Here is a 16,804-nt window from a genome sequence, read left to right on the forward strand (position 1 = left end):
TCTGTCTCAAAAAAATGATAAAAATGTTATAAGGGTACAGTGTTGCATGACCACACAATTGTCATTCAAAGTGTGACGGCGCTGAGAGCTAAAAATTGGCCTTGGCAGGAAGGGGGTAAAAGTGGCCAGTAGGCAAGTGGTTAAGCTTTGACAAAAAAAACTGCAAGCTGATTGGTTTCTATGCTGAGCTGCACCAGATTTTGCACTCTACAGTTTTAATAAATCAACCCCATTGTCTGCCAGGTTGCTACAAGGTAATGCTTTCCAAAATAAAAGTGCCACTGTGCTGCACCAATGTAATACAGACCTCTGGTAAACATACTTCACTATCAAGCTAGCGGTTTGTAGATGCTTGGAATTAAGTGAGCTAATGCTAGGTGTTATGCTAACTCTCCTCATCAGTGTGTTTAGCCAATGACACACAAGAAGATTGACTTTTTCTTTATTTTGTTGATCTACATATTATCCTCAGTCAGTAGAACTGTCCGAGAACTAGCATTTTGAAGCGGAGGTTGGCAATGGCAGCTGCTATGTATTTCTCATGAAAGTATAACCTAAAATAACCTTTTTACTGTAAAGTTATCCTTTGATTTCCTTACCTGCATCCCCCAAACCACTCATCAAAGGTCTTATGTTGGCCCTACCTTCCCATGCTCACTTGAGTCCCCTATCTGGGCTAAATAATGTAAATGGACGAACCTGCAGTACCGGCTATGGTATTCTGACAGCTAGTACCAGCAGATTACTTACAGTGCCTGCATCTATTCAGATGCCGTCGCTGTTTGCCTTTTAAATTTTCCTCGCAGCTCCTTAACCAAAGATTGAAAAATCGACTTGTCAAGCTGGGTGGTATGGAGAATGAATTTTGGCCAATACAGCAGGAATTGTCTGAAATCTGATCCATGTATGTTCATAAAAACCACAGTTATCCTTTAAGAGAAGACCAGATTTATTTATTTATTTATTTTTTTGAGAAAATATTTCAAAATTCAGCTTTCTTACCATTGTTGTGGTGGTATCGGTAGCGTCGGCAGTAGCATCGGTCTAAGGCATCAATTAATTCTCCTCTACTGAGTTTTATGCTGGTTTCTTAACCACTGCTATGTACCCCTTTGGTTGCCCCTGATTGATACAAGAGTTACTTTTTTGTGCTGGTTTAACCTCTTCCCAGCAACCCTTTAAGCTGGTCTTGATGCTAGGAGGCAGAGAAGACTTCTTAATCACATGATCGCTGTTATTGGCTGTCATGATGGTCACATGATTGGGAACCCATTCTACCGGGTCCTGATCACAAGCAGAGACTGGTAGCTATCTGAGAAGCTTGGTCACTGTCCTGGAAGGTTGCTCCAGCACAGAATCCTCGATTTCCATAGAAGCATATATGCGGCATGTCGGTGTTAGGGCCTGCACTTATGAGCTACATGGTTGGCAAGATGTTAAGAACTTTTCTTAGGAGTTACATTGAGGGATACTATTGTTGATTTCTCTTTCTACACACACTTGTTGCTTGGCTGTCATGCCCAAACTCTTGCTTCAGTACTTTGGAAAACCCAATCCAGAGCAAATATGCAGATAAGGACTCTTCTGACTTTTTTCTTATCTGCATATTTAGTTCAGATCAGAGATTAGGAAGGTAAGGAAGCCAAAGGGCCAGCCTAACAGCCAGTCAACTAGAGTTTTAATGAGGAATTAGTGGCTGCTCTCATATTTCTGTTAAGAAAGGTTTAGAGATTTAGCAAATTAGTTCACAGTTCAACAGTTGAATGAAATTTTAAAAAATAGTTCTTTAAATGGAAGAATACAGGCAAAAGTACTTGCCTATTGAACAGTCATTTGACTATTTTCTTTTGTTGATATTGAACTACTGTTGTCTGTTCAAGTATTACTCTACCCCCTTAAAGAGGTGGAGATCTACTTAAACAACATGGGAGAAGTCAAAGATCACCGGGCATAGTGTCGCCTCCTTACACCTGATTTAAACCTCTAATTGCTGTACTACCATGTCACGTGCATTACACAGCAATCATGGGTTTAAATCAGGTCGCGAGGAGGCTACTGTAACAAAACGTCCCACACTCCGCTTGAGTGCTTTTCTCATATACCGCTTCCTCTAGTCTGACTGTAGATATCAGATATTACAGCCGAATATTGTAACCAAGAACCAGACGAGACTAGCTCAGTTACAAAGCTGGAACATGAATTGTTTATTTGAACAGAGGCAGACAGAGATAATCAAACTTCTCATCAGTAGACTGTCCAATCAGTAGGCAGAGTTGTTGGAGGAATCCCCCCCTCCTCTCACAGCTAATCTACATGGACATATACATCCCATAATAGGTTGCTCCCAAGGCAGACAGACACAATAGAACAATGGGATACAGCCACACCTAGCAAACACATAGCAGTCCCCATCCCACCTCAAACCATCTAGCAATGGTCTATGATGAACAGTGGACTTTATCTTTATACATTCTTGAGGTCAGACTGGGGTTCTTGGTCACCCCCGTGCTCCTAATAGACACAGGGTAACTTAGACATAGGAGGTGCATGGGGAGCTGGGACAAGGATTTCCCAACCTCTCCAAGGGATTCTGGGTTCCACAGGCCCCCCCCAGCCCAAAGTGATTACCATCACAGCAACATATCGCCTTCTTGTCACCTGTCAAGCACACTCAGATTGCTTTTCAGAGGAGCAGCAGTGCCTGTTGCACTTGTGAATAAGCCCTTAGTTCCATTTGGCAGTGGCACCCTTAGGGCTGCTGAGGCAGCAGCCAAAGGTATACACATGCTGCAGCAGGGATTAAACCCCCTGTTGCTTTTGGTGGGAGCTACCACCTGCCAAATGCCAATTCAAGTAAATGGGGCCACTCTGCAAGTGCCTTACAACTGCATTATTCTGCGGGGTTAAAGCAGGTGGTGAGAAAGCAACCCAACACTGCCTTCTTTAACCTCTTGTTTGCTGTACTGCAAAAAGGTTGCAGGGTGGCCTCATTCATTTTCTGAAATCGCACCAAAACGCTTGCATTCAGAAAGTGCACCAAAACCGCAGGATATAATTGAAGTCTATGGCTAAGCATAGCAAACCCGCAGGAAATCTGCGGGTACACTGCACTGCATCCGGGGTGTGGGTAAACCGCAGTGCATTAGTGTGAAAGCAGCCCGATACTATTATGTCCAGTGTATTGCTTCACGCTGACCTGAAGATCTCTTCTTTCTTGCTGCTTGCAGCACTCTGGAGACCGCTAGCCAGGAAGAGAGGTGGAGTGCAGTTGGTATCACTCTGCATGGGACAGGAGCGAGTGCTACAGAGGAGGCATTGGCTTATGCGGCTCTTGCTCCCTACTACAACTCCAACTTTGCAAGTAGTTCCTCTGCATTGCACTCGGATGCTCTTGGATGGTGGGATCAGCAAGCCCAGACTGCGATCTACCAATCACCTGTCCGCAATCTACTGGCTGCGGACCCCTGCTCTACACTTTGATCTCCTTTTTTTTTCATTTGACAACTGTGTAGTTAGCCAAATTGTCCCATTGTCCGGGACTTCTGGAGGGAAAGGTCAAAGATTTGTGTGACACGCTCAATTATGGTCAGCCCTTGGCTAAAGCTGGGTTTAATGTGACTTAGCTTTTCATTTTTAACTAGTAGGGGAAAAAAAAGTACCATTAAAGATCACATTTAGCACAAATTAGCAGGGCAACTGTAAGCATTACCATATCACATTTTTATGTGAAAAGCTAAACTAAAGCTGGATACACACTATACAACTTTTGTTGTTCGATTTCCTTTAGATTTACCTTCAACTATGTAGTGCAAGGGCCTGCCTGATTGCACACAAATTGAAAGTGTTTAGTTTGACCTCATATTATGTGGTTTTGGTAAATCCTAAAGGAAAAAAATCTAAAGAAAATTGTATAGTGTGTATCCAACTTAACACCCCTACAAACACACCACCCCCTTCTCCCCTCCAGCCCCCCGCTGCACTTACTACCATGAGTGATACAGTCACACCATCTACATATCCCAGTACAGCAGTCCTAGGGTTTGAAAACCATGCTGTTCTTCCTCCTCTTTTCCTAGGGATGCTGGGATGGATCGGAATGGTTGAGTGAGCACTGGCACATGACTGTGCTGACCAATCATAACTGCCTTGATCCCTCCCGGCATCTTTAAAGAAAGAAGAGGCAGAACTGTGCAGTTTTCAAACCCCAGGAGGACTGCTTCATCACTGGGTTGTGTGGATGATGAAACTGAATCACCCAAGAGGAGGGTGTAGGGTGTGTGTTCATCGTTCACCTTTTCATAAAAAATGAAGAACACTTAAACTTTCAGGCAACTATGAGATGATTTCTGGCTGCCAGGTTTATTGCGTGTGATTAGCACAACAGTGAGGCTTCAGTTTCATTGACTGTGTGCTTGTTCTGGGGCAGGGATGTCACTTGCAGTAAAACTGAATGTGTTCAGCTTTGCTGGCTGGGAGTGAGAAAATGTCTGTTTCGATTTGTGGCTTTGTATACAGGTGTCTTTGATATCCTTAATGACAATTGTAGAGTAATGCCCTGTACACACGGTCGGATTTTCTGACGGAAAATGTGTGATAGGACCTTGTTGTCGGAAATTCCGACCGTGTGTAGGCTCCATCACACATTTTCCATCGGATTTTCCGACACACAAAGTTTGAGAGCAGGATATAAAATTTTCCGACAACAAAATCCATTGTCGGAAATTCCGATCGTGTGTACACAAATCCGATGGACAAAGTGCCATGCATGCTCAGAATAAATAAAGAGATGAAAGCTATTGGCCACTGCCCCGTTTATAGTCCCGACGTACGTGTTTTACGTCACCGCGTTCAGAATGATCGGATTTTCCGACAACTTTGTGTGACCGTGTGTATGCAAGACAAGTTTGAGCCAACATCCGTCGGAAAAAATCCTAGGATTTTGTCGTCGGAATGTCCGATCAATGTCCGACCGTGTGTACGGGGCATAAGACTGTTGTAGAGTAAGACACTGAGCAGACCTGTCTGTGGTGGCAGTGTGTGTGGCAGACGCTTATTCTAAAATTATAATTGGTATTGCTAAAATTACGAGTCTCCCCCGGCTCGGTCTTTTAAACGGGGGTGGTGGCAGTAAAAGGGTTCATTGTGTAATTAGCCCAGTGACAATCACTCTCAGGCTGCTCACACCTAGATTGTGGTCCCGCAAGCTGGAAAATCTTTGTGCTGGTCGCAGCTGAGAGTGGCATTGTTACGTAAGTGACAGCATGGTGTGAGGTTGGCCGGTCCTTCGTTGCAAGTTAGCGAGGAGGGCAGGGATCTGACACCCGCGTTCGTCACACAATTGCACTAATACGGCTACAATCAAATCAAGTATATCCTTAATGAATAATCTTAACCTGTTAGAAAACGTTTTGGCTGCTTTTTCTCCAGCGATTGTGTTTTTTTTTTTTTTTTTTGCACATACTTGGAGTTCCACTGCTGTGTTTTTACTACAGTTTTGATTATAAGGGGGAAATTCTCCTGCCTCCCCTCCTATCAGTACTGTGCTAGTGACAGTCCGGTGCGGTCAGGACCATGGAGAGCTCCTCTAGCTGCATTGTTGTGTCTTGGATACAGGATAGCTGGGATGTTGGCAGTATAGCAGGCACACAAGCAGTATCAGCTAGAGCCTTTGCTTGTAGGGGATTGTAAAACCAGGCAGTACACATCAACCTATGCTGTATTGTTAAGTGGAATCCAATATTCTTACTGCTGCTCCTGTATCCATCATGTAGTATTCCATAAGCCTTTTCCATCCTCCCTGAGGTCTCCGCCCCTGCACACTCTAACAGGCATCCCCAAGAGAGCCCCCTGTGCCGGTAATTGACCAGCTCCTGGCCCATACACCCCCCCCCCCCCCCCTCCTTTCCACTCACATCCAGGCTCATCTCCCAGACAAGCACATAAACAGACAGGGACGGCACTCGCTCTCTTCATCTCCGCTCTACCCCTGGATCCGATGTGTGTACTGGGAGTGATGTGAAGGTGCCAGCAGGGAAAGGATTGAATGGCTGGTATAGGGAGAGTCTACAGCTGCCTTCCAGGGAACAATTAATGGAGTGGCTGCAGGACCAGGGTGAGTGAGGCCCCTGCATGCACCACAATCTACTACTTACACAATTCATTGATTAGTCATGTGTGAGGAGGGATGCAGGTCTACATTTCAAAGCAGTCTAGTTAATAATGAGCGGCGATGTGACCTGATCTCCGGTAGACCCAACATACCACATGTTTTTAATAATAGACTGCCTAATTGGTTGACATAGTGGCATTCTCAGCCATAAAGGCTGTTTTACTTGTAAATTGCTGGAGATTACATGGTACTTGTGTGTTTACTCAACACGATTCTTAGCGTGGACCTTAATTTCTCCCCCAAGTACCCTTGCCCTCCATTCCTATGTTATAAACAGTGACTGTATTTGTGTACGATGTGGTGACATGAACCTTACCGCAGAGTCAGCCATGCAGATGATTGCTCTCACTATTAGAAGACTTTCTGTTTCAATTCCCTGGTGGGGTGCAAGCTGTCTTCAAACATAGTGATGGGGCGTTCTATACCATGATTTAATATTGTGCATTCAGATTACACATAAAGGTCCCAGAAAGACGGTTATTTTTTTTTTTTTCCTTTTATTATAAACGTTCTAATGTATCTTAAAGGGTAATATAAGAGAAGTCAGCAACTTCCCCTTTCACAGCAGCTTGTATACCTGCTGTGCACTGCTGATTTTATCTCTTGTCCTCCTTTTAAGTAAACACCAAAGAGTCAGAACAGGGACCCAGACCATATTTAGGTCCTCATCTTCTCTCCAAGTCTACATTGAGACCCCCTTCCAGTCATACAAGTGTCAGAAGCATAGTGGCTCTGGCATTTGACAGTTGAATGATAACAAAGTCCTGGGAAGGGACAATATTTCAATTCACTTTTCTTAAAAGCTAAGGCCCACCTTACAGCCTGGGCCTATGATCCATGGGCCTGCTGTACAATAAGGGGCTGATTTGAAAACCAGGCCAGGTACTAGCAAGCATTTGAAGTTGCCTACACTTTGTTTATGTACTTTTGGTGGACTCGACTGGCCACATCAAGCTTATGGACCTGGCGAGCCACCTCAACCTTTTGCTTTTCATAGTCCTGGCATTACCCAATGTTATTAGGTAAGCAAGATGGAGGCATACAGGATTAGAGCACAGATATATTACTTTCAATTTATAGCACATACTGCAGTGAAGTGATTTTTTTCCTTTGAGGGATCTTGCAGCAGAGGGCCTTCTGATCAAACGTTTGAATACTTGTTCTTCGTGCTCATAACAACCAACAGGATTCCTCTATTGCATTTTCTCACCCTCCACCATCAGAGTAAGCCTAATAGGGTGGTGGGGTCAAGTGTATAAAAATAACTAAAGGAAGTTTAGTTCTTCTTGTCCATAGCAACCAATGAGACTCTCTATGGCTGTGCAGTATGAAAGAAAGGAATGAAGGATCTGTTGGGGTTCATTAGGGGGTAGTTAAGTTCTTCTTAAGCCCTTTTGCTCATGGAATTCCCAGTCTTCAGGTCTTCTCTACAGTTTATCATTTGTTGTATAACGTGCATCAAACTAGTGTGAATGGGCCCTTAAACCTGGTGGTGAAGATAAGGCAAATAGTTTTGTCTGGATTCGAAGATGAGCTAATTTGTACATTAAGGGCTTTGTCACATAGCAATGCTGCAGTGCAGTTTTACAGTACCTGTAAACTGTTTGGAAATCTGAGAAAGCAGTTTACTTTACCTTTGTAGGCAATGAGACCGTTTTGGTAGCACTAGCATACTACAAATACACCTCACGGCATTGAAACGGCACTTTGAAAAAACCTGGGGCTTCAAGTTGATGTAAACCCTAACTGAATGGCATTTAGGTTGCTAAAGCTATCACTTTGTATCATAAATTGCTTACATTTTCTTTTAAGCTCCCCCTATCACCCTGTAATATTTGCCCAGAGATGATCTTTAGTACTTGCTTTCATTTTTCTTTAAATCCTTTGTTGCATCTAAGTCCCTTTCACACGGGCTTCATTCGTTCAGTAACGTTTTTTTCAATGAAAAAATTACGCAGTTTACACCTTCGTCTTTAGTTTATTTATTTTTTATTTTATTTATTACAGGTACTTATATAGCGCTGTCAATTTACACAGCACTTTGCATATATATTGTACATTCACATAAGTCCCTGCCCTCAAGGAACTTACAATCTAAGGTCCCTTAGACCCCTTTCACATTGGGGCGCTTTGCAGGCGATACAGCACTAAAAAAGAGAAAGAGCTGCTGCTGTGTTTCCAGTGTGAAAGCCCTCGGAGCTGTGCGCTGGCAGGACGGGGAAAAAAAAGTCCTGCTAGCAGCATCTTAGGAGCGGTGTACACACCGCTCTTGCCCATTGAAATGCTATACAGCCGGCATAGCGTTTTGCGATGGTTTTAACCCTTTCTCGGCCGCTAGTGGGGGGTAAAACTGCCCGCCGCTAGCGGCTGAATACTGCCGCTAAAATGATGGTAAAGCGGCGCCCCAGTGTGAAAGGGGCCTAACTCACATTCATTGTTTGGAATGAGCAGTACATGTTTGTTGTGGTCATGTGTACTCTTTATGCACACCACAAACCCCATAGTCCATTTTAGGAGCGAGCAAGAGAAGGGTGGCCTTGTTCCTACTTACATTAGGGCCATGAAAAAGAAACATAGCCCCCCTCTAACAGGAAGTCAGATCACAGTAGTAAAAAAAAGGGATTTGGAAGACAGAAGGTATTACAGGTACTTATCAATTGTCATCAATTGTCACAGTACGTTACATATACAGTGGATATAAAAAGTCTACACACCCCTGTTAAAATGTCAGGTTTCTGTGATGTAAAAAAAAATGAGACAAAGATAAATCATTTCAGAACTTTTTCCACCTTTAGGCTGGGTTCACACTGCTGCGGTGGCAGACATCGCATGTGATTCGCAGCGCACTGCTGTTCACATCACATGCGATGTCTGTGCTGTGCGATATCAGCCATACAGATAGTATGGCTGATATCGCACCGCATTCGGTCCAAACTCGCACAGGACCCTTTTTTTTGTTCGGACCAAAATCGGATCGCATGGGTGTTCACACCTATGCGATCCGAAAATGTCCGAATTGTCAGTTCGCATTGCGATATGCGGGCTGAACTGGGGGTGTCATTAACATTGTATGACACTCCCCAGCAGTTCGCATATGGCAGTGTGAACTGCCGTGCGAGTTGGTGCGATGCGGGAACTAAAGTAAATTTGCTGCGTTCCCGCACCGCAGCAGTGTGAACCCAGCCTTAATGTGACCTATAAACTCTACAACTCAATTGCACAACAAACTGAAATCTTTTAGGTGGAGGGAAGTAAAAGTAAAAAACGCAAATAATATGGTTGCATAAGTGTGCACACCCTTAAACTAATACTTTGTTGAAGCACCTTTTCATTTTAGTACAGCACTCAGTCTTTTTGGGTATGAGTCTATCAGCATGGCACATCTTGATTTGCCAATATTTGCCCACTCTTCTTTGCAAAAACACTCCAAATCTGTCATATTGTGAGGGCATCTCCTGTGCACAGCCCTCTATAGATCACCCCACAGATTTTTCAATCGGATTCAGGTCTGGGCTCTGGCTGGGGAATTCCAAAACTTTAATCATCTTCTGGTGAATCCATTCCTTTGTTGATTTGGATGTATGCTTCGTTGTCATGCTGAAAGATGAAGTTCCTCTTCATGTTTAGCTTTCTAGCAGAAGCCTGAAGGTTTTGTGCCAATATTGAGTGGTATTTGGAACTGTTCATAATTTCCTCTACCTTGACTAAGGCCCCTGTTCCAGCTGAAAAAAAAACAGCCCCAAAGCATGATGCTGCCATCACCTTGCTTCACGGTGGGTATGGAGTTCTTTTGGTGATGTGCAGTGTTGTTTTTGCACCAAACATAGCTTTTGGAATTATGGCCAAAAAGTTCAACTTACATAACACATTTTCCCACATGCTTTTGGGAGAATTCAGATGTGTTTTTGCTAAATTTAGCCGGGCTTAGATGTTAGAAAAGGCTTTTGTCTTGCCACTCCCCATGGCCCAGACATGAAGAATACGGGAGATTTTTGTCACATGTACCACACAGCCAGTACTTGCAAGATATTCCTGCAGCTCCTTTAATGTTTCTGTAGGCCTCTTGGCAACCTCCCTGACCAGTTTTCTTCTCGTCTTTTCATCAATTTTGGAGGGACGTCCAGTTCGTGGTAATGTCACTGTTTTGCCATATTTTCCCCACTTGATGATGACTGTCTTCACGGTGTTCCATGATATATCGAATTCCTTGGCAATTCTTTTGTACCCTTCTCCTGACTGATATCTTTTAACAGCGAGATCCCTCTGATGCTTTGGAAGCTCTCTGCGGACCATGGCTTTTGCTGTAGGATGCAACTAAGAAAATGTCAGGAAAGACCTACTAGAACAGCTGAACTTTATTTGGGGTTAATCAGAGGCACTTTAAATGATGGGAGGTGTGTACTGACTCCTATTTAACATGAGTTTGAATGTGATTGCTTAATTCTGAACAGTTATCCCAGTTATAAGAGGGTGTGCATACTTATGCAACCATATTATTATTATTATTTTTTTTTTCTTCCCTCCACCTAAAAGATTTCAGTTTGTTGTTCAACTGAGTTGTACAGTTTATAGGTCACATTAAAGGTGGAAAAAGTTCAGAAATTATTTATTTATCTTTGTCTCATTTTTTTACATCACAGAAACCTGACCTTTTTACAGGAATGTGTAGACTTTTTATATCCACTGTATATTGTGCATTCACATCAGTCCCTGCCCACAAGGAGCTTACAATCTAAGGTCCCTATTTCACATTCATGCATACACATATTAGGGCCAATTTTATGCAGGAATCAATTAACCTACCAGCATGTCATTGGAGTGTGGAAAGAACCCCCAGAGTACCTGGAGGAAACCCACGCAGGTGCAGGGAGAACATGCAAACTCCAGGCAAGTAATGTCATGTTTGGGATCGAACTAGCGACCCTAGTGCTGCTTGGCAGAAGTGCCAACCACTTAGCCACTGTGCTGCCCACAGTTCAGTTTATTTCAGTTCAGGTCAGTTTACATCATTCTACATCATTTTTTTTTTCTTGAACGAATGATTTACGTGCAATTATTATAAAATTTGTATGAAAATAATTGTGTGACCAAGACCATGCATGCTTGGACACGAAGGAATAGATTACAATATAATACAAAACATTATATCACTTGGTTGCAGAGATCAAACAGAGGTGGCAACAGTATAAACAAAAAATGTTTCTTGCTTAAAAATGGACATAAAAGGATGGCGTATGTTTACAGCAGTTCAAATCTGTCTAAATGGAAAAGTCTGCAGCCTTTTTCCATTAAAATAAAAAAATGGAACTGAACAGACACAGAAGTAGGCTGATGTAAACGGATATTCATCTGTTTACATCCGCCCAGCCTTAGACATACATTGTGGTTCAGTTTGGGTTTGCCTCAAAAACTGGTGGATCTAGACTGAATGCCCGTGTGAAAGGGTCCTTAGTGGTGTTCTCCTGCAGCCACTTCCTGTCTACATACATGTACCCGGCGATGGCTGCATGGCATCTTTTATGATGAGTATCCGGATGATAACAGTGGACCATGCCTGCTCAATGAGTGCTAAGATACCAACCTATGTTCTCCAGCAGAAGCCCTTGTAATCACGTGACCGCACATATGGAGATTAGAAATGATAAAAACATTTATTTCATATTTGCTGATGAAGGAATCTTTTATTATTCATGGTGATTATGAGGTTGCTGTCCCTGGAGAAACGATGAATGTGTAATGTGTGTCTTATGTAATTGTACCTGCCCTGCTGCTTGAAACCACACTTGTGGTGATCACATTCTAGACGTTTATAAGACATTTCTTTTGCTCTTTAATTGCAGTGAAGTGGTTGGATTTTGATACAATATCCCCTTAGGGATAAATACAGCCAAGAGAAGGACTGCCCCCTGTCTGGCCATTATAGCTCTAGGAATGCCTACTGTTACAGCAGAAATTTAAACAAACAAAAAAAAAGTAAAGCGTTATTAAACCCAAAAGCAAACATTTATTATATTGCAGCTTACCTATTCTTAGATGTGATGGCTGCATTCGTTTTCTTTTTTCGGCTTTCTTTCTTCTATTTTAATCTGGTGATCCAGCCAGTAAGTCTGTTTTTCAAAAGAACAAGCTCTCTTCCAGATGTATCAGTTTACAGGAATGAGATAAACCATTTACCACTGGCAGGGGTGCGTGCAATGATCAGCTTTTATTCATGTAAAACCTTTTTCCCGAAAGGAATAAACCTTTTGGCTATAACCAAGTATAAAGTGTGAGCTCGAGTTTTAAGTCTGCTAGTACATTTAACACTTCCTCCCTCCAGACTGGTAATGCTGCTGTCCAATGGTGCCTCCTGTACTCATTCATCCAAAGTGGAGGCACTCTAAAACAGGAGGTATGGCCAGATCACCAAATGAAAAAAGCCTAAAAACATCACCCCCAGAAAATGAAAAAAAAAAAAAAAAAAAAAAAACCCTAATGAAGCCACCACATCTAATGATCGGTAAGCTGCGATTATATTGCATTTTTTTGGTTTTCAATTTAATACCACTTTAAAGTGGAGCTCCACCCCAAAGGGGAAGCTCCGCTTGTTTGCGCCCTCCCCCCTCCACTGCCACATTTGCCACTTTTTGGGGGGGTGGGGGGTGGGTACCTGGTTTTGACAAGTGCCTACTCCCACTTCCGGGTTAGATCGCCGCGGCGATCTACAAGGATCTTTGCCCCCCGCCCCACCCCCCCACAGCCTTCTGGGTGCACACAGGTCCCAGAAGACTGTGGGACCATTCACAAAGTGCAGCGTGACTTGCGCATTCGCTATAGGAGACCGGTTGTGAAGCCGCAAGGCTTCACTGCCGGTTCCCCTTACCTAAGATGCCGGCACCTGAAGCCCATTAAACAATCCGCTGGGGTGCCGACTTCGCTTGATTACTGGACAGGTAAGTGTCCTTATTTTAAAAGTCAGCAGCTTTTTTTTTTTGCCCGGCTGGAGATCCTCTTTAAGGAATGTTCAGATAATTCATGTCTAGGGAAGTGCTGCAGTTATAAAGTACAAGCACATATTCTGCAGCATTTCCCTAAACTACACTGTCAGTCAACTGTTATACATATAATGCATTGAGAGTCCCAAACAGAAGTCCGAGAGTCCAAGGTCATTTAATCTGAATGGTGGTGGAGCTGCGTGAACAACCCTCTGTAAGCAATGTAGAGAGGGAAAGCCAGCACCCAGAAGATCATGAATATCACTGTATGTAGTGTGATAGCTACTACAGTCATTTTCAGCATCCTTAGCGGCCCTCCAGATATCAGGGTACTTCTAGCAAGCCAAGCTTGACCAATGTAAAGCTGGCCATACGCTGTGTTTTGTTTTCAGTTAGCAGGCTGAAACAAAACAAAGTGTGGCAAAACGCGCCCCACCACCCGGGACTTTGTATTTTGACAGTGGCTCCCACCGCTGTTAGAACGCGGTAATCATCGGCTGCAGCCACCGTTAGTAAAAAAAATGTCCAAATTGCCCCTTTGGCAAAAGTTGAAGAAGGCTCCTTTCACACCAGCCGACTCCAAAGTTGCGCAGTGCAACTTTGGAGTCCGACTTTTATATGACTTGTCAAAGTCGGATCAGCGTAGTGCAGGAACCTTTTCTGAAGTTGCCGCAACTTCAATAGTGTCAATTGGAACGACTCTCGTAGAAATACATGGCATTTCACATGTCCTGCGACTTTGGGTCTCACTAGTTGGATCCTAAGTCGCACAAGTGTGAAAGGAGCCTAAACAATTAACTTTTGTCAAGTGAGGGAGCCAACACTCATTGAAATTGAGCGTTTTGGGCACCGTATTCTCATAATAGCTGCCCTTACAAAGTAAAGGTGATGGGTGGTTTTATTTGTTGAATAAATCCGTTCTTTATTGTAAACCGCATTGTGCTTTTCTGTTAGACTGGAGTTCTTCTGCCAGTTTGTGACTTAGTAGACATGCTGGTTATGTGTCATAGAGAACACCATTTTTCGGAGTGTGCTGCCACAAGAACAAGAAGCAAAAGGCCAAATGCATTATTTGCATCACGACCTAAAAAGCAAACAGACGGGGACGACATTCACAGTCTTGGGTTAGTGAGTCAGTGTTGTGTTAAAGTCATTTCAGTGTCATTACTAAGCATCATATGGGTTCATTTTTTTTCTGAACCTAATACTCGGCAATAATAACCTTATCTCTGAATTTGTTCTTGAGTGATAGAATTTCAGCAACTAAGCTTTACATTAAAAAAAATTAGGTGAACCCCCAGCAGGCAGCAGTGAGATCTTCTGTCTTTGCTGTGCTGACGGGATTTTTTTCATGCATACCATAAAGCTTTGGCACAATTTGCATTTCCTTTAGCTCTTTATCTAAACAGTTAATGCAGTATCATCTTTTTTTTTTTTTTTTTTTTTTTTTTTGAGAATTCGTTTGAAAATAATTATAGTCCTCCCACGGCTTATCGTGCAAACACAAGATTTCATTCTGCTCATCTCTGCCTCGATTCTTCATTAACCTTTCCTGATCTAAACTGATATTTTTACTGTGTTCAAGACATAAGGAATTATGGTATAGCCATTCAGTAACATCTTCCTTGCTTTGAGGTTTGAGGCCAGAGATTCTGTCAATATGTTGGCTGTCATAAAGGGGGCGTTATTTCAGTGGAAGGTGATCCGATATGTTTTGGTGTTTTTCCTAATGACTTCTTCAGTGCAGTGTTAGAATTGTTGGTGTATCAGCTAAGTCGGTCGTCAGTTGCAGCGTTTACACCTTCTCTCATGCTCCCTTGTTATCTTTTATTTATAGAGTGCCACCATATGGCTCAGTGCATTACAGAAGCATTTACAGTAGGCATGTAAACATTAACAATGCAGTACGTGACTGGAACCGAAAACTAAGAAGCCCGTCCTTCCCTGTTGGCTGACAATGGGTCTCTGGGCCCATAGTACTGTACATCAACTCTTTAAAATCAGGGATGGAAGAGGGCACAGTCCATTACTGTGCTTGCAGCTGTTGGGATTTTATCAGTGTGTCATCCAGCTATGGCTTTTAATTACTATGATATTGTAGGAGGAGGAGATGGGAGATTGCCATTGGTCAGCACAGAGGATGGGAGAGGGTCCCTTGGCTCTAAAAATGAACATCATTATAGCTAGCAAGAAAAGGCGTATACAATCTTGGGGTGAAATACCAGCAGTATAAAAATCTAAGCATGTACTCTACAGAATAGAACATGCGTTTAGCTAAGCACGAAGGATATCTGAAGGGGGGGGGGGGGGGATATATTTAGGAAAAAATACCATTAAAGGCTCATTTCCACATTTAACAACATGTTACAACCATATTTAGGGTGTAACATGCTGATAAGCAGTCACCACCCCCCTCTACCGTGACAGCTGCGGGGGTTCTTTAGCTGTCAAACTTGAAATCGGTGGGGCTCCCGAGGTCCGTGATTGAATTAACTACAAGTCCCGTCTGCCATTGCAGTACATTCGTAGTCCATTGAAACCTCCTCCAGTTCTCTAACTGAAAGCCAATACAGAGGTACATGCAGACAGCTAGAGAAAGTTTACAGGAGCCTGTCATTGCACCCATGGCTGATTGATTGTGGTTGTAATGCTTTTCAGGCTGCTGTGAAAAAACAATATATTCACTTTTTTTTTCCTGCAACAGTATGTACATCTATTTATTTTTTCTAAATGTGAACTTTTGGAATTGGTGTGGATGGCTAAGGAAGGCCATACACAGAGCAAATTCCTTTCCTGCAACGCAGGACAATACCTCCCACCGAGCCATACTGTTCTCCTCCCTTGGGGGGAGGAGCTGATTAGCAAATCTGATAGTACACGATTAACTATATACTGGGACAAGAAAGGGATAGGCTGGACCTCTTCTGTTAATGACAATGGAGGGGAGGAAAAAAGCTTGCATTCAGTACTTACAGTGAGGGGGGAAAAGTATTTGATCCCCTGCTGATTTTGTACGTTTGCCCACTGGCAAAAAATTATCAGTCTATAATTTTAATGGTAGGTTTATTTTAACGGTGAGAGACAGAATAACAACAAAAATATCCAGAAAAAAAAGTTATAAATTGATTTGCATTTTAATGAGTGAAATAAATATTTGATCCCCTATCAATCAGCAAGATTCCTGGCTCCCAGGTGTCTTCTATACAGGTAACAAGCTGAGATTAGGAGCAGACTTTTAAAGCAGTGGTCACAAACCCTGTCCTCAGGGCCCACTAAGCCCTGGTTCACACAGGGGCGACTTGTCAGGCGACTTAGCTGCCTGACAAGTTGCGTCCCGTTCTGTACTACTGAACCATTCTAATAGGAGCGATGCAAGGTTCCTGTACTATTTTTATGGAGACTTGCATTGACTTCTATACAGAAGTCGTTTTGCAAGTCTCCGCTGAAGTCGTGTGCAGGTCGCCTCAGTGAGTTGGCCTGCAAGTCGTGTTGCCCCTGTGTAAACCGGCAGTAACAGGCCAGGTTTGCAAGATAACTGAAATACATCACAGGTGATATCATTTGCTGCTCAGTGATTGCAGTATTCTAGTCTGCATCTCCCCAAGGTAATACATAAAACCTTGCCTGTTAGTGGGCCCTGAGGACAGGGTTGATGACCACT

General features: G+C 43.1%; 1 protein-coding gene across 3 annotated transcripts in view; it reads left to right on the plus strand.

Moving 5' to 3' along the window:
- The window catches only part of ABR (ABR activator of RhoGEF and GTPase), a 637,383-nt gene that overhangs the window by 187,422 nt on the left and 433,157 nt on the right, over window positions 1-16,804 (plus strand). The window contains exon 1 of one of the 3 annotated variants that reach the window (XM_073616869.1): window positions 5,914-6,112. The exons of the other annotated variants lie outside the window; for them this stretch is intronic. Coding sequence (XP_073472970.1) covers window positions 6,091-6,112 — 22 coding nt within the window. The 5' untranslated portion in view covers window positions 5,914-6,090. Of the gene's footprint in view, window positions 1-5,913; window positions 6,113-16,804 lie in introns of those variants that run through there. 3 annotated transcript variants of the gene reach the window in all.

This window comes from Aquarana catesbeiana, linkage group LG02 (assembly GCF_042186555.1).
Source record: "Aquarana catesbeiana isolate 2022-GZ linkage group LG02, ASM4218655v1, whole genome shotgun sequence".
NCBI classification, from domain to species: Eukaryota; Metazoa; Chordata; class Amphibia; order Anura; family Ranidae; genus Aquarana; species Aquarana catesbeiana.